Here is a 22,351-nt window from a genome sequence, read left to right on the forward strand (position 1 = left end):
CCGCCATTCCCAGATCGCGCCAACCCCGGAAAAACCAAAATAAATAAATTTACAAAAAAACCCCAAAAGACTTTGGAGACCACAAGTTGGACCTGGAAAAGAAGCAGGCGGAAGCTGTGCATTTCTTGCGCATTCCTCTCCTTTATGAGAAACCTCATCCCATATGACTGCGCTGTATACAGACCATCAGTTATGGTTGCAGGTTGTTCTGCCTTCGCTGGTGTTGCAGGCTTTGTGGGGGTTTTGGGCTTTGTAGGCTTTGCGGGTGCTGGCTTCTCCATCCTCTCAGTTTTGTCTGTGAAGCAACAATCTAGAATCAGATAAAAACAAATGGAGAATAAGACTATGAGCACATTAGGTAGAAAGCGGCCTCTATCAGTATTAGACAATCCTTTCCCATGAAGACATTGTTGAGTCCAACATAATTGAATCGTCTCTCTCTTTTCCTTTCGTTGGATCAATCTCAGTTTTAAACCAAAAGAGATGTTCCATATGGATTCCAAGACATTTTAAAAAATGGTTTAAGTAATATAGCACATTCTCATTTTGCACCCTATTCCTCTCTAAACTCCTGGACATCTAGTTTACAGGGCTCCAGTAAGAGGTTCACCATTTAATAGATAGTGTGGGATCTATTAGGGAAGTTTTTAATGTGTGATGTTTTATTCTGTTTTTAATCTGTTGGAAGCTGCCAGGGTATAAGTAAAAATTGCTATGATTATTATCATTATCATTATCATTGTCATTATCATTTGAGGTCTTCAGATGTTCCTGGGTGCCAATTCCCTCCATCACAGCATCATGGTCAATGGTTGGGGATGTCAGGAGAGGTAGACCAATAACATCCTCTCCATCCTTGATGGAAGGTATATATACATTTAATTATATAACTACCTCCTGATCATCAGAAAAGATGGAGTCCTAGATCTGGTCTCAGTTGGATGCCTATAAATCCAACTGAATCTAGCAAGACTTTGGACACCATGAGTTGGACCTGGAAAAGAAGTAGAGGGGAAGCTGTTACACAGGCTCTCCAAGTGTGCCATTTTGTTTTCTTTTTGCAATGACCCAGCCTGACATCTGATGCTGTGGCTAAAAGAAAGAAAGAAGGCGGCTGTTGTCTAATCCGGTTTCAAAGCCATCTGAACTAGCAGCCCTTGATATGCTAGTAAATGGGTTATCCGAAGCCTTATATTTTCTGGATCATGATCTGGATCTGGATAAATAAACTGGGCCCATGAATCAGAGCAGGGCACCTGTATTGCCAGGGAATAAACCAGAATGTGGTGCTCCTGGTTTGCAATGTAGCTGGAGCTTTAATATAAGGAACATGGCTGTTTGAGAAGAAGTGAAAGCCACTTCATGGCTTGGCCAGCTATCAAACACCTGACTGCATGGGGGAAGGAAGGAGGAAGCAGTTGTCTGGGAACAAGGAAAGTAACCTTACTTTGACCGAACCACAGAGATAAAGAATACAAATGAAGGCTCTCATGCCCACGTGCGTCGACTCCCAGGCTGGGAGGATGAGAATGGAATTAACATCATGAATTGCATCTGTTGTCAGCTTGTCAGGAGACCTACACTATGGACTATATAAGGGCCAGCAGCTGAAGGAGACAGGGAGATCTTGATACATTGTTCTATGCTCCATTCCAGAATGTGAAGAGAATGTCCACCTGCCAGTCTGAAGTGTCCCAGATAATCCTTACAGATCTCCATTGGCTGGGGTGACTGAACCTATGCTATCTGTATAATGATTATTTTTGCCTAAGATATTTTGCTTATTGGTTATATTGCTAGCTTTGTAGTTATTTCCAGTTGCTGTTGGCTTTATATTAGACTCTATTCTACGTTGCTGATTAATTTCTTTGCTAATGTTAACCAATTATTAAAAGTTTGTCTCTACCTAAGAGTCTGTCAATTCTCTGTCCAGTGGAATCCAAAGAACCTCTTGCTTGCCTGGTGGTTGCTATTGGCCAAACAGCCATTATGGGGCACTGGCAAGACAGCACCTGTGCACATCCTTATAATGTACCACCACCCAGTTTCATTGGATGGCCCTAAGTTCTAGTATTTAAAAGACAAAAACCATCTGTAGTTTATAAAAGCTCCTAATCATTTAGCCTCTTAGTGACCTTTCGGCCCTGGAATAAGTCCCTGCAATTATCATAGCTTGTAAGGAAAGTGTTCCACCCATCAGACCTCTTTCTGTTAGGATACCTTGGTGTTGTCATGGAACAATCTTTTCTCTAATTTCATCCTCCCACTGGCTAAGAACCACCTCCCTTGTGATGTCAGGCGTTCCAAAACTCCTCCCATTTATGCTATAGCATTTCCTGATTGGCTGCTGATCATATCCAATCAGCATGCAATATAAAGCATAAATACAGGAAAATGTTGATTTCAGATTTGATATACTGCTTATTTTTTCAAAAGTTATTAGTTTTATTTTTTATTTAGGCTGGGTACATACTTTACCTTCAAAGCATATCCCCCAGAAGAATCCTTACTCCTCATAAACTCTGCTAGTAATATTGGAAAGCTTCCTATACCAGGAAAGATGGCAAAGTGCATTAGTGTAAATCTTCATTTGCAAAGTTAAAGCACAAAGAAAAGGAACAGAAGCAATTGAATTTCAACATGTTCGGTATACGTTTACTGAATGTACCATCATCAAAACATACATGCCACCAGTTTTATTTTTCCAGAAAAAAGGGTAGTGTTCCATGCAGGGTCGTCTTTACCTGGGGGTGCAAGGGGTGCTTGAAGCCGCCTAAGCTTTTAACTATATACCTGCTATGAAATAATAAATAATTTTGATCAAGCTAGGAAAACAAAATTCATACATACCTAGGTATTACCGAAATACTCCCCGTAACCCCCTTGTGAAGATCAAGCCTGTTGGAACGACCAGGCTCACGCTCCATCTGCCATTCCCATGGTACCTGGAAGTCTAGACCCATGGTTACAAGTTACAAGAAAGAAGATTCCAACTAAACCTCTTTCTGACACTAAGAGCAGTTCGACAGTGAAACAGTTTCCCTACACTGGTGTGGGCCCCAGTCATGCCCCCTGCCAATTTCTGAAGAAATCAAGAGCAGTTCAAGGTGTTTGTTGCCCAATATTAGCTCTATATGAGAGTAAGGGTGCCTGAATTTCCAAAGTTGTATTTGTGATTAGTCTGCTAGAAGGAGACACCAAACGTTGGGTGGCTCCCATTCTCATTGCCTGGCATTCATGGTTGTCCTTCTGTGCCTTGTAAGTTATTGGCGATGGAGATCAGAAGGGGCAATGGGGCATCAAACACACAGAGTAAGGAAACAAATATTGGTATGCATTGCAAAAAAAATACATTAAACAGAAAACAGGCTATGATTGGACCCTTCCATTTTTTATTTTTGTTGCCATCTGTGTCTGATCTTGCAGAATAAGGTATTTTCAAGATGACTGTGAGGGTGATGCCAAAGAGTCCCATAATCTAGATGGCAGAGTGTGGATTGTGCATTAAAACATTGGGATGGAAGTGATCTCTTGGTTTTGCTTTTGTGTAGAGATCATGGGATCCAATTTCATTCATCTTCAGGTGTCTTCTTAGAGCCAAGCATCGTCTGGCACCTTCTTACAAATATACGGCATTTGTAGATAACATTCTAATGCCATCCAGCAACCACCAAAGCAATCAAAGACCATTGCAGTGCAGTCATGGTTCAATTCATCATGTGGCGAATATAAATTCCAGTACCTGAAAAGAAAAGAAGCAGCAGCACTGACAAATCAAGATTGGATGTTTACTTCCTCACCCACTCCCCGTGCCTTCTACCATTAAAAAAATGTTTATCTCTTTCTCTCTTAACATCTACCCACAATTGTGATGGATTTTTCTCCCCATATTTTAGAATTCTAACCATGTAAAAGAAGAAGAAGGAGAAGAACTGTGGGTCAAGACTGTCTTTCTTCTTCTTATATGAAATAATTTCTCATAGGAAACCACAAAAATAAAAATAAAAATAATGAGGTCTCCCTTTGGAAGGCTCTGTTACACACAAGAACTTGCATTCAGTTTATTTAACAATTTTGGGCAGTATCCAATGCAGTACTTCTGCTATTGCCAGGATTTCCATTTCTGCAACAGAACTGGCCCTCTCTCCTTTCCATATGTACCCACATCCTCCTCAGATCTGCTCTGGACTTTTGTGGGTGTTGGAGAGAGGGTTTTGAAAGAGAGATCCTTACTTTCTGATAGCAGAGTTAGCACAGTAGCAATTATTCTGAGCATATTAAAACCTTGTTAGATTTGCATCCGCCTTCATCCACCTCCTCTCACATCCATCACCCACCCCATGCATGAGTATAGCAATGACACTATACAGATACAAAAATAGCTATGTCTACAAATGAAATACAAAATATAATCTATAACCACAAAGCCATTATATAGTTGTCTGAAATGATATATCTCTCACATATATATCTTATCTAAATCTTACATGCTGATTCTATGTTTAAGCAATTATCCATAGTTGATAAAGATATCACGCTAGCCCCCACTTATTGTCACTTCTAGTAAAGCCTTGCATTCTCCAGTGTCCATTGTATACTGAATCAAGTCCCACTACACAGATCTAAAATTCTGTTGTAAATGTATTCTATAAATCCCTCTTTTTAAAAGCTCTCTATGAATCTATTAAATTGAAATTACTAGTAATGGTGTAGTGGGTTTTTTTTTTACTCCCATGAGATGTTTGGGTGAGATCTGCCCTTTGATCAATTTTAAGATCACATATAGCATTGGTCCCCAATTGGTGGACTCCATGACGCCATTCACATAACAAAAACTGCTGCAGAGATATCAAAATGTTCAAAGGTACGGTGGCCCATGGTTTGGCTTTTGAAAAACAAGGGGTCTGCAGTACTTAGCTAATTGGGAACCACTGGCATACAGGGTTTAAGTTCCCAGCAAGTATTATACAAGCCCACTGCCCATTTGTAAAGTTTATGTCAGTGTTTGAAAAAGAAAAGGTTCTGACTTCCTTTGACTCCTTCACCTGGTCCTCAGACCCTTGTTGGCACAAAAGAGTATCTTTGCAGAATTCTGCTTTTATTCTTAAAAAAAGTCTTCTCCAACAACGACCGAAATCTTTTATACACACCAAACTCAGCCAACTTTCTACCATCCAACCAATCCACATACAATCAATGACTACTCCATATGTACAGGCATATGTAGGTGAAAGGTTGCATGAGTCATGCAGGCTTTGCCGATTCATTGTAGGCCTCTGAATCATGCCGACTCAGTTCCTTTTGTATTAAAGAAACAGTGGCAAATTTTAGGCCACGACAGTTTACTCAATACCTTTGCCAAAAAGGATTAGTGGTTGGTATTGGGCGCATCAATGGAGATGAATGTCATTGGATTTTATTCCAGGAGAACTTGTAAAATTTAAAGCAGCCTTCTGTTAATCCAGTCTTGGTAATAAATGCCAGACCAGTTCACTGTTCTACTACCAAGCTGTGGATGCGTGGGAATTTACTCTGACCTTGTACATCCATCCACACAAGCTTGAAAAGAATTGTTAGATACTTAAAGGGAACCATGAACTGTCTTAAACTGCCAGCTGACAGCAAAAACTATTAGGAATCTGCCAGGGCTTCTTCAGTTGTGATTCCAGCTTTGCAGGGGTTGGAATAGAATCATAGAATCATAGAGTTGGAAGAGACCACAAGGGCCATCGAGTCCAACCCCCTGCCAAGCAGGAAACACCATCAGAGCACTCCTGACATATGGTTGTCAAGCCTCTGCTTAAAGACCTCCAAAGAAGGAGACTCCACCACACTCCTTGGCAGCAAATGCCACTGTCGAACAGCTCTTACTGTCAGGAAGTTCTTCCGAATGTTTAGGTGGAATCTTCTTTCTTGTAGTTTGGATCCATTGCTCCGTGTCCGCTTCTCTGGAGCAGCAGAAAACAACCTTTCTCCCTCCTCTATGTGACATCCTTTTATATATTTGAACATGGCTATCATATCACCCCTTAACCTCCTCTTCTCCAGGCTAAACATGCCCAGCTCCCTTAGCCGTCCAATAAATGACCATTGGTGTCTCATCCAACTCCAAATTTCTATGTGTCTATGATTATATACAAGAGAGTGAGATTCATCTACCATATCTTACACACTTACTTCATCTGCTCTTTCTCAAGCTCTGGGAGGAAGACCTTTCATTGCCTACAGACAGCCACCCAATCTTAAACAACTCCTAACCCACAATAATACTACAACCAGACTTAACACAGACACTGGCACCAGAGCCTGCAATAAACCCAGATGCCAACTTTGCTGCCACATACACCCGGACAACACCATTACTGGCCCCAACAACATCACACATACCATCTCGGGACTATTTAATTGCTCATCGTCTAACATTGTGTATGCCATCAAATGCCAACAGTGTCCTTCAGCTCTCTATATTGGACAAACAGGCCAAACCTTACGCCAAAGAATAAACGGACATAAATCTGACATCAAGAATCACAAAACAAAGAAACCAGTAGGAGAACACTTCAATCTCCCAGGACATTCTATACAAGATCTCAAAGTAGCTGTTTTACTACAAAGGAATTTCAGAAATAGACTGGAAAGAGAAGCTGCTGAATTACAACTCATTACCAAACTTAAAACCATGGAAAGACCTGGGCTGAACAAAGACATTGGATTCTTATCTCACTATACATAACTAAACCATTTCTCACCTTTTCACCCCTTGCCTTTTCCTGTAAGACCTATTACAGTCGTTAAGAGTCGTCAACAGGCTCTCTCAGCTATCTGCCTATCTCCCATTCCCACCACCCTTCTGAATAACACCCCTCCCCACCTTCTCACTATATAGAAGGATCTGGCAACTTCTGTTTCAGTGTATCTGAAGAAGTGTGCATGCACACGAAAGCTCATACCAAGAACTAACTTAGTTGGTCTTTAAGGTGCTACTGGAAGGAATTTTTTTTATTTTGACTATGACAGACCAACACGGCTACCTATCTACTACTTCATCTGCTCTTATTATTTTAGGTTTGAGATTGCTGGTTATTCAGATTGTCTAGCAGATAACCGTAGAAATACTTTCCTAAAGAGAGGGTAGCTCAGCTTTAGGTTCTTGTTAGTCCTTTTGAAGCTGAGCTAATCAGCACAAACCATTTATAAGGATGCCTTCAGCCTCTTCCGAATCACCGCATTCATTAGGTTAGAGAAGCAGAAAGAGTAGCCTTCCTGCATCTCCAAACTAGTGAGAAGCAGCTGTCACTCACCTGGACAGTGATGTGGAGGAGTACATATGTAGGTCTTTGGTAGTAGAGAAAATTACATGACAAAATATATTTGGAGAGGGAAAGGATCAATTATGTAAACAGAATCTGCAGGTTTTGGGAATTTATGCCATTAACAAATGTTGCTTCAAAACTTACTGGAATTCAGGTACTTTCCCTGATAGCCATTTCCAATGTGCTTCCTTGTCTTTAAAGAGTCCAGTCCAAAAAAACTTTCTACGACTTTGTACTTGATGGTTTATAAAATACTAGAGTAGGAGTGGAGAGAAAGAAAAAAACAGAAAATCATCGCTATGAATGAGGAGCATCCCCAGACAATGTCCCTTTCTCTGGGAGACTATAGTCCTTTGCAGACATTGAACAGGCATAAAACAAACACATTTCAAAAGGAGCATGTGTCACCACAGAAAGTCCAATCCATATTTTTGAGTGGAAGCAGTGATCAAAATTATACATAATATTCCAAGTATGGTATATGCACTATTGTCCCCCTGATCCAAATTATGATGATGATGATGATGGATGATGGAATCAATGAAGTATCCCAAAGAGGAAATATTGTAGTGAAGGGGAACATCACCTGCCCTCACCGAGACTGGCTACATATGTGTTTTAGTCATGACACAGAGTTAAAATTTCCAGATACTATAAACGACTTTGCCATAGAACAGTTGGACATTGCCCTGTATAGCAAATACTTCAATTTCTGTATCCATGCTTGTTTGTTGGTTCCAGAGCTATTGGAATCAGTCTGGTTGTGGTATGCTTGATGGGTTGATGATGGGGTCTCACCCATGTCTGTGCCCTACAGCACCCTAGTAGCCTCTTCCTGGGCTAAGGGGCTGGGAGAGGGATATACCTTGCAAGCTCCTCTAGAGTCATCTCCATGATACTCTCATGCCAGAGGGCTAAGGTGGTGAGGGAAGCCTTTTTTCTGAGCACTCAGTACATCTCAAAGAGCAGAGGAAGAATCTACAAGATTTCCCTCAAGTATCTACTCCTCCTCCTTCAAGACCTCCTTCCTGACTGCCAGCTTCATTCTATTAGAGTTCAGCAGCACCAAGAAACCTTAGTTAGCCCCAGATGGTAGCAGCTGGTCCCTGCCCCACCCACCTCTTGGCTTGACTGATGGAGTTGCTGTCTTGGCTGCATATAGGTGTATTGGAACTTCTTAATTGGATAGTGATAATAGGATCCCTTTGCCTCAAGGAGATCCCCTACCTTTTTCAATACTTGGCTTTGATGCTCACCTGTTCTTCCACTGTTTCTATAGAAATGAGCTTGGCGCCTTCCCTCTCACACTTTTTTTTGGAATCCATCCATGAGCATAGCTCACCAGAAAACAGATAGAACGAATTTGAAAATATAACCCAGCCATCTTCCAAGTTTCTAGTAAGGATGTCTTTTAGTCAAGCCAGAGGAAGAAGAGAAAAAGAAAAGGAATTTAAGAGGAACAAACTTGTATTTCTGTGCAGATTTCAATTATTTTTGTTAAGTTCATTTCTGTGGCCACATGATAACATATATTCATCTAGGAAGCTCAAAAAGATTAAAATAAGAGCAACATTAACTCTTCAACCACTTCATGATGCTGCAGGAAATACCGGGGGGGGGGCATAGCTGGAACAGGGAGCACAGTGAAGAACCTTTTATTTGAGGGAATAGACAAAAGATGCAAGTCCCCTCACAGGCCTTATCTGAACCCCAGGGGCCTCACCCACTTGTTTCCACCTGGATACTCAGGGCAGCATCAGGGCAGACTTGAAGGTTGGGAAGAGGGAATAGCTGTGGTTTATCAAAATTCTTTCTCTCTCTAGACTAACTGTCCAGTTGCGGAGGTAGGGAGAGGAATCTAGAGTGTGTATTCCTGACATCCTTTTTATATTGACATTAGAAATATTGTTGTTGGAAATAAGGAAAGACAAAGAGATCATAGGAATAACATTGGGAAAAGTGGTTTTTAAGATCAGGGCTTTTGTGGATGATATTTCGTTAAGAACAGAAGAACCAGAAGCAAGTATCGCTGAAGCAATAAATATAATATATGACTTTGGCAAGGTGTGTGGCTTTAAAATGAATACGGAAAAGACAAAACTTAGGTAAAAAATATGCAAGAACAAGAGCAAAAAGAACTTCAGGAAAAGGTTCGCTTACAGATTGTTAAGAAAGCAAATATTTCATTATATATCTAACTATGAAGAATATTAATCTGTACAAAAATAATTACGAGAAAGTTTGGAAAGGAATAAGGAAAGGTTTTGAAACCTGGAGTAGATTAATGTTATTAATATGGGGAAGAGTCTCCATAATTAAAATGAATGTCCTGCCGAAAATGAAACATTTATTCCAAACAATACCAATTATAAATAAAGAGAATTGCTTTGAAGAATGGAGGAAAGATATAATGAGATTCATATGGCAAGGAAAAAAACTGCAGATAAAATATAAATTATTGACAGAAAGAAAGGAAAGGGGAGCATTAGCATTGCCAAATCTAAAATGATATTATGAAGCAGAATGTTTAATATGGGTAAGACATTGGATTAGATTGGAAAAATTTAATATATTGGATCTTGAAAGCTTTAATAATAGACACAGATGGCATGTGTATTATGAGAAAGTAAAATGCAATAAAGAATTCACAAGTCATGTATTAAGAGGTGCATTATATAAAGTTTGGAACAAATATAAATTATATTTGGAACCACAGACACCTTGGTGGATATCACCGCTGGAGGCATGTGCTATCAAAAAACTGAATATGGGGACAAATTGGCCAACATGTAGACAATTATTGGAAGATGAACAAGGGAAACTCAGATTAAAATCCTATGAAGAGATACAGCAATATGAAGTTGACAGATGGCTTTATATACAACTTAGAAATATATTCAACTCAGATCAAAAGAAAGGATTTGCAAAAGAGGATTTGAAATTTAACGTCACAGTGATACAGAATAACAAGAAATTGTTATCCAAAACACATAATCTTTCATTGGACTGGGAATTGATGGAAGAAGAAGTGAAAGAAACGATGATTAAATGTTCTCAGGATCTCGGACATACTATCTATCCAGAGCAATGGGAGAAACTCTGGAAAGAGGATATATGATTTACTGCCTCATATACAATTAAAGAAAATTTTGTAAAGATGTTCTATAGGTGGTACTTAAGGCCAGTTAAGTTGGCAAAGATATACTGTATTTTTCGCTCTATAAGACGCACTTTTCCTCTCCTAAAAAGTAAGGGGAAATGTGTGTGCATCTTATGGAGTGAATGCAGGTGGGAGGCTCTGTAAGCACTCCATTTAAAGAGCCGCGTGGAGCGTGTGTGTGGCTCTTGGGGGCTTTTCCCTGAGGAAGGAGAAGGGCTGCCCTTCTCCTCCTTGGGGAAAAGTCCCCAAGAGCCACATATACGCTCCGTGCGCTCTTTAAAGGGAGTGTGGCTCTTGGGGGAGCCTTAGCCACACGCAGCCTCTCCCGGGCAGTGGATGAAGGCTCCCCTTGCCTGGGAGAGGCTGCGCGCTGCTAAAGAAGAAGCCAGGACAGAGAGTGGGATCCATCCCACTGACTTTCTTGGCTTATGCCTCTCCCGGCCTGACAATGGCATACAGTTCACATCAACCAAGTTCCAGAAGTGCACGACCAACAACCTAATCCAGCATGTCACAGCAGCAGCGTCCCACACATCAATGAATGGATGGGCTTAGAAAATGGTGAGGACCACCATGGAATCCCTCACTGGGGGACTGGAACAAGTGCCTAGTGGATTTTCTGCTGCAGCAGCACATCAAACCCTGCATTGTCACAGGTCGAAGCCCAGCACAGCTCCTCATGAACCGGAAGCTGGCATTACTCCTGGATTGGTTGCACCCTAATCTGGCATCTGATCGACCTTTTGGCTGAGAGGCTCCAGGGGCCCCCAGGTCCTTCGCCCCTGATGACCCTGTCTACACCAAGAACTATGGGGATTGTCCTGCCTTGCTCTCCCCCGCTGTTACCAGGGCACCGGGCCAGGCTCCTACAAGGCTGCCACACCAGATGTTCAGGTCCACTGCCGGCATGTGGACCAAACACCCCACCGTCTGTTTGATGCCCCAGCTCCAGTCACTGCTCCCACACCTGAGCACAGGGACAAGGTGAACGATCAGCCTGTCTCACAGACTGATGCACCCGATGAGAACCCAGTGGCCCAAGGTAGGGCTGAGGAATGGGGCACCAACACTTCACCACCAGACAGTGCAGAGTCAATGACATCAGTGACACCCACGACACCAGCTGCAGCTTCATTGGCATCCCCAAGGACCCAAGGCAATGAGCTTCACCACTCCCAGAGGGTGAGGCACTGCCCTCACCACTTTGATGACTAGGTGTGTTGACGGGGATGCAGTTTTGTGCCTAAGAGGGAGGGGTGTTATGTATTCAGTGGTCTGTGTTTGCCTGAGCTTGAGTCTGCACTAAGGATTCTGAGCCCCTGGGTTCTGATTAGACACATGATATCCAATCACAGGACATTTCAGGATTTGGGCTATTGCCATTGGCCCTTAAACTCTCAGTTATGATTCTCAGCTTGGGAGTTTAGACAGCCAATCATCTTGAGAGTGGGAGTGATCCAGGACTTCAGAAATGTATATAAGCATTTGCTTTGCCCCTGTTGTCCAGTTCTGTTAGTTCAATTAAGGTTCTTGCTGTTATCACTGGGTCTTGCTTGCTGGGAAACCCACCTAAAATTCATTACCTATTTAGGAAGTGTTTCCAGGGAAGGAGAGCCCACCTTAGAGATCTGTGCAGATAAATGGAGGACCCTATTGTGACCTAGCTTTGTGGTCTGGGTACTTGCTGTGGCAACAGATCAGGCCCGTGGTAGAGAGAGGATTGCTATTGTTCACGGGTATTCTAACCCACATGCCAATGAGCCAATTCACTATGTGAGGGGGCTTGAGGGCTCCTTTCTGATGATGGGCTTGTGAAACAAAGAGAGATTTTGCTGTTGCACCAATCACCCCACTGCCCAAGTTGGTGGAAGTTGCCTCGGGAGTGCTATTCAAGAATCTCTCTCCCATGGGTGAATATAATAAAGGACAGGTCTTTTTTTTTAAAATGATATTTATTGAGAATTTTAAGGTTACAAAGAAATAAGAAGGTAAAACCAAGAGAGAGAAAAAGGAAAGAAAAAAGTAGATAAAAGTAACAATTAAACAATACAAATCAATAAAAACCAAAGTCAAAAACAAAAAGCAAAACACACAATACATCAAAAGCAAAAAGCAAAAATAAACAAAAAATTTAAAAACAAATCCAATATTCCCAGATCCTTAACTGTCATTACCTTATTTCATTGACCTCCTCGCACCTCCCTTTTTTGTATTCTAGTTATTAATTGTCTCAGCAAATCCTTTCCATCTTTCACAATATTCTCTCATTAAATTACCTTAATCTATTTTAACCTTATCTTACCATAAAAAGTCCTAAAACTTAAAACTTAAATCTTATTTATACCAAATTCTCTTAACCATTACATATTCTTACATAATTATTTTTAACATTTCTGCTAAAGCCCAATAATTTCATTCCAACATTTTTCTAATACTCATTAATTTCACAATACTTTTCTAAATGAATTTTTAAAACTTTCTTCCAATCTTCATCCATCGTCTCTTCTTCCTGGTCTCGGGCTTTGTCAGTCCTTTCTATCCCATCCATCTAGTCCATCAACCTGGTGACCTTATGTCCGAGGCTCTTAAGTCTCTTCCATGTCCCTTCCGCAGGTCTTCTTAATATTTATACCTGTACTTTACTTTGTCTTCTGCTACTTTCACTCGGGGAGACTCCAGCTTGACAATATTTTGTCCCTTCTCGACAAGTCAGCCTCTTTTCCATAGTCAACACTGAAATCCATGTGGTATTTGAAGGCATGTTTCAAGGCGCCTCCAAAGTTAAGGGCCCCCACAACTCCGAGCTCCCCCCAGCCCAAAGCCAGACTTGAAAAATCAAAACATCCCTGCATAGGGGGGTCCATCCAGCCCCCCATCTCCAAGCCAAACAGAACTCCATCTCTCCAAATCTGACTTTTTCCAGGTTCATTCATCAAATCCAACAACTCATGTTCCTGCTGGGCCACAGCTCCCTCCATCTCTGCCACCCGGGGTCCAGCAACAGCCTCCTCCTTCATCTCATCTGCCAAAGCACATTCCTGGATTAATTCTATATAGGTACCCACTGTCTGTCCAAAATTTCCGATCGCAACAGTCATCAAATCCATCTTCTCGTGTAACTGTTCCAATAAAGCACTTGTCTTGCAAAAGGCAAGCACCAGAGCCTCCGAGTACATTCTTGTTCAAGGTCGAAGTCTGGTCCCACGATCTTAATCTATTACAGCTGCAAAGCTCCCCAGTTCGGTTTTAATAACAGTTTCACAAGCTCCCTCTAGGGGAATCAATTTCTTTTTGTAGCCATCCTTTTTTTTTTAAAGCAGATCTAGCAACAAAGTTTTCCTTTTTCGGATATTTTGTCAATGCGAAGGGGAACAATGGAATCAATATGTCTCTTCTTTTAACTATCTGTCAAAAACGTTTGTCCATAGTCAATGAACTTCCCCAGAACGTCTGTCCTGACACCCCGCTCCCAGGTTCAAGACGGTGGAAAATTGCCTTTCTTTACTCTCTCTTCTGCAGGTTTAAACAGTCTAAAAAAGGTTCCCCCCTCTTCTCCTGCTTCCAAGAGGGGTTCAGTAATTTTAAATGATGAAATTTTGGTCCTTTACAGATGACTTTCTAAACTCTAGCTTGCCGTGTCTTTGCTTCAATCTTTCTACAAAAAGCGGAAGGTGGACTTCCTGTTTAGACCTTCCCGCTTCAGTGCCAAATTAAAAAAATTATTAATCCAATTTTCCGTTCTACTCACGGGCAGTTGTTTAAAATCCAATTGTCCACAGGAAAAAGTCAGCGCTCTCCGGCAACAGCAATGCGGCTTCACTCCGTGAAAGAAGCAGTCGATTCAAAGCACCGCGCCACTCACCCCACGTCGCTCCGGATCCCCGAAAACCGTGTTTCCCCGCGAGTAGGGGGGGCGCAAAGGTGCCAGCTGAATCCCATGTCCACAGGCTTCTCCCGCCTGTGGTTTTTGATGGGTCTACGCCTCGCCGTGGCGGTTCAGACCCTATTTTCCATGGAGCGGATTCCTCCCGATCGGAGGAAATCCGCCATTGCCAGAGGCGCCAACCCGGAAGTCCTAAAGGACGGGTCTTTTAGGTGACCTGTTTTGATTGTCTCTTCTATAGCAAAGAATGGCAAAGTCTTTTCTTTCCTCACCATAGAAGCTAAATCAATTCAGCAGATCAGGAGAGCTGAACTGAATATCTCTGATGTTTCCCTAGGGTGGCTGGATGCAAAGGAGGGCAGCACTCTGCTCTGGCTCTAAGAGTCAGAATCAGGGCAGGATCCCACTGCACTACATCATAGGGTAGTGTCAGGGAACTGCCATCGGAAGGAAGGGAGGTGGAAGGGCTCACACAGGTTGGGAGAGACTCAGCAGCTGAAGAGGGAACCAGCAGGGGGAGAGGAGGTGAGCCGAGGGGAAGTGAGCAGGAGGGATGGCTCAGAGACACTTCCAGCAAAAACAGTGGGGAGGTTTCTGGACCTCCTGTAGGGACACCCACTCCTCGCCAGAAACTGTCACGCAGAGAGTCCAGAAGACGTGTTTCCGTTAAGGAGCTTTTATGTTGGAAGCGATTCCGAAAGCAACCACTGTCGGAATCTACCAGTGACTAGAGGAGCCATGTCTGAGGGGCTCCGTCACAGACAGAGGTTTGCAAACTTGACCAAACTCTGAGGGACTACGATTTTATGCACAAGCAGCTCATCATCCCTTCACAGCATTCCGACAGTCCCTGTAAGCAGCTTGTGCAGGAGAAGGCATCATGAGCAACCCAGCCGGAACCGGAGAAGCAGGAGCTGGAGCGGGTCCAAGCCTGGAAGAAAGGTACTGGGCGTTGGAGGTCCAGCTAGCGCTGCAGACGGCGAGGCTCGAGGAGAGGAGGGCTCAAGATGCAGAGAAGGGGAAAACCACCCCGCTCGCCAGAAAGGTGCCAGGATTGGTGCAGAAGTTTGGGGGGGAGCCCAAGGACTATCATGCCTTTAGGACAGAGATGCAATATGCCCTTAATCTGCAGTTTGATGACTTTCCCGACGAGGAATTGCGGGTGGCATTTGTGATTGGGCATCTCGAAAAGGGGGCGAAAGACAGGGTGAGGCCCCTGATGGCAGCGAATAATGATATCCTAAAGGACACGATGAAGTTTTTTCGTGCCATGGACATGATGTTTTCCAGCGATATTGAGCAGGGAGTGGTACGCAGACAGTTAATGGCGTGTAAACAGGGGAGCCGATCTGTTCGTGAGTACTGGACTGAGTTTACCATGTTGATCCATAAATTGGGGTGGGATCTATCGGCGGAACCCATTCAAATGCTCTTTGAAGAAGGGCTTTCTTCGGCGGTAAAGGATGAACTTTCCCGGGCGCCCAGGGCGGAGTCTATGGACCAGCTGACCAAATCAGCGCTGACCATAGGAGCGCGCCAAGAGGCGAGAGCCTTGGAGAGGCGGGAAGGGAAGGGGGAATGTTGGAGGGAGCTTCGCATTCCAGAGATTCCAGAGCCACCGTTCCCGCCGGGAGAGCCGATGGAAATTGGAACAGCACGCGCACGCGCAGTTTCAAAGCCCAGTGAAGAGCGGAAGAAGGAGGGGAAGGGCGCCAAGAAATGTTATCTCTGCCAACAGCCAGGTCACTTTGCCAGAGTCTTCCCCCAAAGAAAGGAATGGCAAGGAATGGCGGGAGCTGTTGGGGAGAGGGAGGAAAAGGTCCAGGAGCAAGTAAAAGCCAACACCTGGCTGCCACCGTTGGGGCACAGCAGCCAGGCCAAAGAGCAGTGAAAGTGCCCACCCCGGAACCTCCTATACCCGCCCTAGTGATAGAGGTGTTGCTAGAGCTGCCAAACGGACACCCACTAAAGATAAAGGCGCTATTGGATTCAGGCAGCTCCTGCAATTTCATGAGTAAGGAGTTTGCTGCTGAGCACCAGATACAGACTATCCCTTTAAGTAACCCTTTGCAGGTGACCACGATCGATGGAAGGGAGCTGCTGGGAGGAGAAGTCAGCCAGCAGACCGTCCCAATGATAATGAGGGTAGCAAGACACACTGAGCTAATAGCGTTTAATGTGGCTACCTTGGGAGGAGCTCCCATTATTTTGGGGATGAGCTGGCTAGCGTTACATGATCCGCTAGTGGGCTGGCATCAGAGAGTGGTCTCCTTTGGGTCAGCACATTGTCTAGAACACTGCAAAGAGGGGGAGGCTCAAGGAGGGGCCAGAGCCACTCTAGCAGGGACGGAAGTAACGGAGAAGGGGAAGGTGCCCCGACAATACGCCGACCTGAGCAACGTCTTCAGCGAGAGGGAAGCAGACAAACTACCCCCGCATAGACCCTTTGACTGTCAAATCAATTTACTCCCTGGGGCACAGCTCCCTGTAGGCAAGCTGTACGCCATGTCTGACAGAGAGATGCAGGAGCTAAGGGAGTTCATTGACAAGAACCTGAAGAGAGGGTTCATCAGAGAGTCCAGGGCGGTGGGGGGCAGCCCAGTGTTTTTTGTGGATAAAAAACACACGGACAAACCTAGGCTTGTAGTGGACTTCCGGGCCTTAAATGCAGTGTCAGAACCAGTGACTTTCCCTATGCCCAGAATTGATGACATTTTGACAAGGGTCAGGAAAGGAAAGATTTTTACTAAACTGGACCTGAGGGGGGCGTACAACCTGATACGAATAAGGAAGGGGGATGAATGGAAAACCACCATGTTCACCCCTTTGGGGGCATTTGAATATTTAGTTATGCCCTTCGGCCTACAAGCAGGCTCCGCGTGCTTTCAATCGTTTATGAACCACGTCCTGGGACCTTTGCTTTACAAGAATTGTGTGGCATTCTTAGATGACGTGTTAGTATATTCAGAGAATGAGGAGCAGCATGTGAAAGACGTCAGGGAAGTGTTGGGCAGACTGCAAGCCAATCAGCTGTGGGTGAAGCTAGAGAAGTGTCAGTTTCATACCAAGGAGGTGGAATTCCTGGGGTACCGCTTGTCGGACAAGGGATTGGCTATGGATCCTGGCAAGGTCCAAGCGGTACTGGAATGGAAAACACCGAAAACAAAGAAGGATGTGCAAAGATTTCTTGGATTTGGAAACTTCTATCGGAAGTTCATCAGAAATTTTGCCCACTTGACGGCTCCCATTACGGACTGTCTCAGCAGTAAGAGGAAATTCGTTTGGACGGCGGAGGCGGAGCGAGCTTTTGAGGAACTGAAAAGGGCGTTCGCTTCGGAAGAACAGCTCCTGCATGTGGATTTACAAAAACCGATGCGAGTGGAAACGGACGCATCAGACCGGGCGGTGGGGGCGGTGCTTCTGCAGCCTGGGAAGGAGAAGTCGGAGTGGAGACCGTGTGCCTTTTTCTCGCGAAAGCTGAACAAATCTGAGAGGAACTACATGGTGTATGACCGAGAACTACTAGCCATTCATGAAGTGTTCAGGAGATGGAGGCATTTATTAATTGGGGCACAACATAAGGTGCAAGTGTGCACGGACCACAAGAACTTAGAGTATTGGAGAACGGCACGAGTGCTCAACCAACAGCAAGTGAGATGGGCCCAGGAGTTCTCCAAATTCCGCTTTGAAATTTGTTATGTGCCAGGTCCAGGAAACGTTAGGGCGGACGCTCTCTCACGCAAACCTGAATATTTGGAAGGGGAGGGGGCACCCGAAGAGAGACATGTCATCCCAGAGGACCGCTGGGTGTGTGGGGCAGCATTGATGGGGCAAAGAGAACTGGTAGAGGAAACAGAGAATGATGAATACGCCCAGAATAAGCTCAGAGGTCTTAGGGGTGAGGGGGAGGAACCAGGGGGTTTTGAGGAAAGAAACGGAGCATTGTATTACAAAGGGGCACTGTATATACCCGAAGGAGAGTTAAGGGGGAGGGTACTCAAGCAGTTGCACGACAGCCCCACGGCGGGGCATTTTGGACAACACAAAACCATGTGAAGAAGAAGAAGAAGAGTTTGGATTTGATATCCCGCCTTTCACTCCCCTTCAGGAGTCTCAAAGCGGCTAACAATCTCCTTTCCCTTCCTCCCCCACAACAAACACTCTGTGAGGTGAGTGGGGCTGAGAGACTTCAAAGAAGTGTGACTGGCCCAAGGTCACCCAGCAGCTGCATGTGGAGGAGCGGAGACGCGAACCCGGTTCCCCAGATTACGTGACTACCGCTCTTAACCACTACACCACACTGGCTCTCCGGTTGGTCACCAGGGAATTTTGGTGGCCTAAGGTGAGGGAAGATGTACGGGAGTATGTAAGAGGGTGTGAGCAATGCCAGCGAGCCAAAGGGGAGAGGAGGGTGCCGGCGGGGCTATTAGAACCCTTACCAACACCAGAACGACCTTGGGAGGCAGTGTCGATAGATTTTATGACTGATCTGCCGAAGTCCAAGGGGAAAACAGCCATCATGGTCGTGGTAGACCTACTAACAAAGATGTGCCACTTTGTAGCCTGCTCGCATGCAGTCACGGCGGAAGAGACAGCGAAATTATTTGTAGAACACATTTTTAGGTTGCATGGGGTCCCATTGAGGGTGGTCTCAGACAGAGGGAAACAATTTACTTCCAGGTTCTGGAGGAAGCTCATGAGCTTACTGCACGTAGAGGTCAATCTTTCGACTGCCCGGCACCCTGAAACCAACGGGCAGGCGGAAAGAGCAAACGGTATCCTCCAGCAATACCTGAGGTGTTATGTCAATGACAGAGAGAATGATTGGGTAGAGAAGTTAGCGCTGGCGGAATTTGCCTACAACAATGCGGAGAATGTGTCCACAGGGATGAGCCCCTTCTTGGCTAACTATGGGTGTCATCCCAGGGCATTCCCAGGGGGAGGAGGGGAGAGATGGAGCGTCCCGGCAGCCGAGCATTTTGTAGAAGAAATGGAAGCAATCCATCGTCAGCTCCAACTCAACTTAGAAAGGGCTAAGGAAGAATACAAGAGGCAGGCAGACAAGAACCGAAGGGAAGGTGAAACCATAAGGGTGGGAGATCAGGTGTGGCTATCAACCCAAGGGTTGCCATTCAAAGGGGGTTGTAAGAAATTAAGACCCAGGAGATTGGGTCCCTTTGAGGTCATTCAACAAGTCAACCCAGTGGTTTTCAGGCTCCGGTTACCCAACCACATGAAACTGCACCCAGTATTTCACAGGTCGTTACTGTCACCGTATGAGGGGGGACGAGAAGGGATGTCCACACGGGGACCAGTCATAGAAGAAAGGGAATGCAGCAGCCATGTGGCAGAAATGCTTGACGCCAGGTGGAAGGGGGATCAGGTGGAGTATTTGGTAGCGTGGGAAGGAGAACCGGAGTCAGAAAACACTTGGGTAATGGCAGAAGATATCAATGACGAGGAATTGATAGAAACGTTCCATCAAAGGTTCCCAAGGAAACCTCAGCCTGTGGAGAGGTTCTGGAGGGAATACTTTGGGACCACCGATGAGGAGGAGGAGTTGGAAGGATTCCCGGACTCGGAAGGGGAAGGGGAAATGGACTCTGAGGAGGAGGAGTACTTCGAGACCAGGAACCGCAACAGGTGGAGAGAAATGTTCGAGACGTCGGAAGATGAAGGAAGTTCTTTCCGGGGTTTTGCCTCCTCACCGCCCATAGAGGAGGGGGCGGGAGGGGTTGAAGGGGGCCCTGGAGGGGAGGTGGATGTCAGGGAACTGCCATCGGAAGGAAGGGAGGTGGAAGGGCTCACACAGGTTGGGAGAGACTCAGCAGCTGAAGAGGGAACCAGCAGGGGGAGAGGAGGTGAGCCGAGGGGAAGTGAGCAGGAGGGATGGCTCAGAGACACTTCCAGCGAAAACAGTGGGGAGGTTTCAGGACCTCCTGTAGGGACACCCACTCCTCGCCGGAAACTGTCACGCAGAGAGTCCAGAAGATGTGTTTCCGTTAAGGAGCTTTTATGTTGGAAGAGATTCCGAAAGCAACCACTGTCGGAATCTGCCAGCGACTGACGGAGCCATGTTTAAGGGGCTCCGTTACAGACAGAGGTTTGCAAACTTGACCAAACTCTGAGGGACTTGGATTTTACGCACAAGCAGCTCATCATCCCATCACAGGTAGCTTACCAATTTCCTTTTGCAGTTGATCATTTCTGTTTTCAAGATACCGCATTTTATCTGATATGTTTTGAGCTGCAGCGAGTATTTGTAAGTCTAAAAGATATGAAACAGTTTAAAACAGGAGTATCTGAAATAACAATCAGCAAATATTAAGAAACCATTTCCAAACATTTTAAAACACTCTAGCGTGAAACACGAAGCAGACATCCAGGAGGGGGTTCTTATGAATATGAGGACAGACATGATTCTCTGTGGCTGAGATCACCAATGGAAAGCCTCAGAAGAATCCTGCAGCTGGATCAGACCAAAGACCCATGCAATCCACTCTCTTATTCGAAATTAAAACTGGCTCATGAAGTATCTCTAATGTTCCCTTCCTTTGTTCTCCTTTTCTGCTGGGAATCACAAGGTCACAAAACAATTCCCGCCTTGAGTCCCACAGTAAAGCCAAGTATACACAGAATATTTTGCAGTTTTCAATTATGCTTTCTGAGATCTAAGAAAATAGAGGTGGACAAACTCTTTTATTAGTGAATATAGAGTTGCATTCTACATAGAGCTAAGTGGGTCATTATGTCAGTGCAAGGATTTCTCCTTATGCAATGCAATCTTCAGCCCCTTTCCCTCTTTCCCCCATGTGTTCTGAAGTTTCCCCCACCCTGGAGAGCAGCTTTGGTGATGGCATGCAGGTAGAAGTGGGGCCAAAGTTCCCTTGTGTTAGTGCTAAAATCTTGCAGTAGCACAAACACTGTGAGTTACAGTGTAACGGGGGAGGACAGCATTTCTGGTGGGGGGATGTGAGAATCACAACCGTCTACTTTTCTTCCTGCTGAGAAATGAAAAAGTGATAGGTTTCATTGAATATATGTATTGCTCACACAATATAAATCCAAAATTGAACTACAGGAATTGAAGTCTGTATAAATTAAACATATTCTAGCAAAAGTGAGGATGTGTAAATAAAATGCTTACCATCCTTGTCCTCATAGAATTTATCAGTCCCAACAACAAAGTTTCGAATCATGTTCATTGCCATTTCAATCTCCACTCTTTTTTTCATTTCCTTCTGATCTAAGGAGGAGGTAGATAGAAAAGAAATGAAGAAATTGTGTTCTAACTTAGTAGTCTGATGAGCTGGGGGAGGGGATACTTGGTTTCAAACTGCTTTTAATATTTTTAATATTTTCTGCTCCCAGCCCTTATATTGAGGTTTCCAATGCCTTGATTGTGGCTGCCCTGGTGCTCTGAAATCCTGTTTCCATTTGACCTGTTCCTTCTGTCATCAGATGGTTGGCCTTCCTTTGAAAGCTTTATATTTTTGGTTGCCTAGATAGACCTGTCCTCTTTGTCCTACAGAGTGGGATTTGCCAAGCTGCCTCATGCCCTGTCGTATGCTTAAAATATGTAAATTCTTGGATTATTTGGTTTCCTCCCCCGAAGCTTTGCTTACTTTGAGTGCCCTTTAAAAATGAATTAGCTATGAAAATAAGCCATTTGTTCATCTATCCAGTGCTATTTTTCTAGAAAAAGAAACACTGGAACTTAGCATGAATGCCTCCCTTGTTCTTTTAGATTAGCAATAGAGCCCACCTGAGAGGGACCAGGACAGAGTCCTGATGAATTTCGGCTGAAAAAAGCCCTGCATATATCTTGATATTTAGGTAGGCTCTGGACCCACCCACTTTGGCCACGGCCTTCTCCTCTGCAGCCTGTTTCCCCCAAGCACTTTCCTTCAAAGGGACTGGAGCCCTAGAAGAGGGGAGGATGGCGAGGACCAGGAATGGGGGCTCTCCCCCAGCAAATGAGGATTAGTTGGGAAA

The 22,351-nt window shown here is 44.6% G+C and overlaps 1 protein-coding gene and 1 long non-coding RNA gene across 3 annotated transcripts in view; one reads left to right on the forward strand and one right to left on the reverse strand.

Moving 5' to 3' along the window:
• The window catches only part of LOC309540035 (uncharacterized protein), a 60,833-nt gene that overhangs the window by 35,412 nt on the left and 3,070 nt on the right, over positions 1 to 22,351 (reverse strand). The window contains exons 5-9 of one of the 2 annotated variants that reach the window (XM_082236621.1): positions 21,504 to 21,602; positions 20,538 to 20,624; positions 8,570 to 8,721; positions 7,458 to 7,567; positions 3,371 to 3,742 (exon numbers count right to left, since the gene is read on the reverse strand). In XM_082236621.1, coding sequence (XP_082092747.1) covers positions 3,592 to 3,742; positions 7,458 to 7,567; positions 8,570 to 8,721; positions 20,538 to 20,624; positions 21,504 to 21,602 — 599 coding nt within the window. In that variant the 3' untranslated portion in view covers positions 3,371 to 3,591. Of the gene's footprint in view, positions 1 to 3,370; positions 3,743 to 7,457; positions 7,568 to 8,569; positions 8,722 to 20,537; positions 20,625 to 21,503; positions 21,603 to 22,351 lie in introns of those variants that run through there. The other variant, XM_082236620.1, reaches the window with a different exon arrangement.
• Positions 11,263 to 21,602, forward strand: LOC309540178. Its single transcript, XR_014223103.1, has 2 exons — positions 11,263 to 11,655; positions 20,718 to 21,602. It is a non-coding gene; the product is annotated as an uncharacterized lncRNA (long non-coding RNA).

The sequence above is a fragment of the Podarcis vaucheri genome (genome assembly GCF_965113315.1).
Source record: "Podarcis vaucheri genome assembly, chromosome: 9".
Classification (NCBI taxonomy): domain Eukaryota; kingdom Metazoa; phylum Chordata; class Lepidosauria; order Squamata; family Lacertidae; genus Podarcis; species Podarcis vaucheri.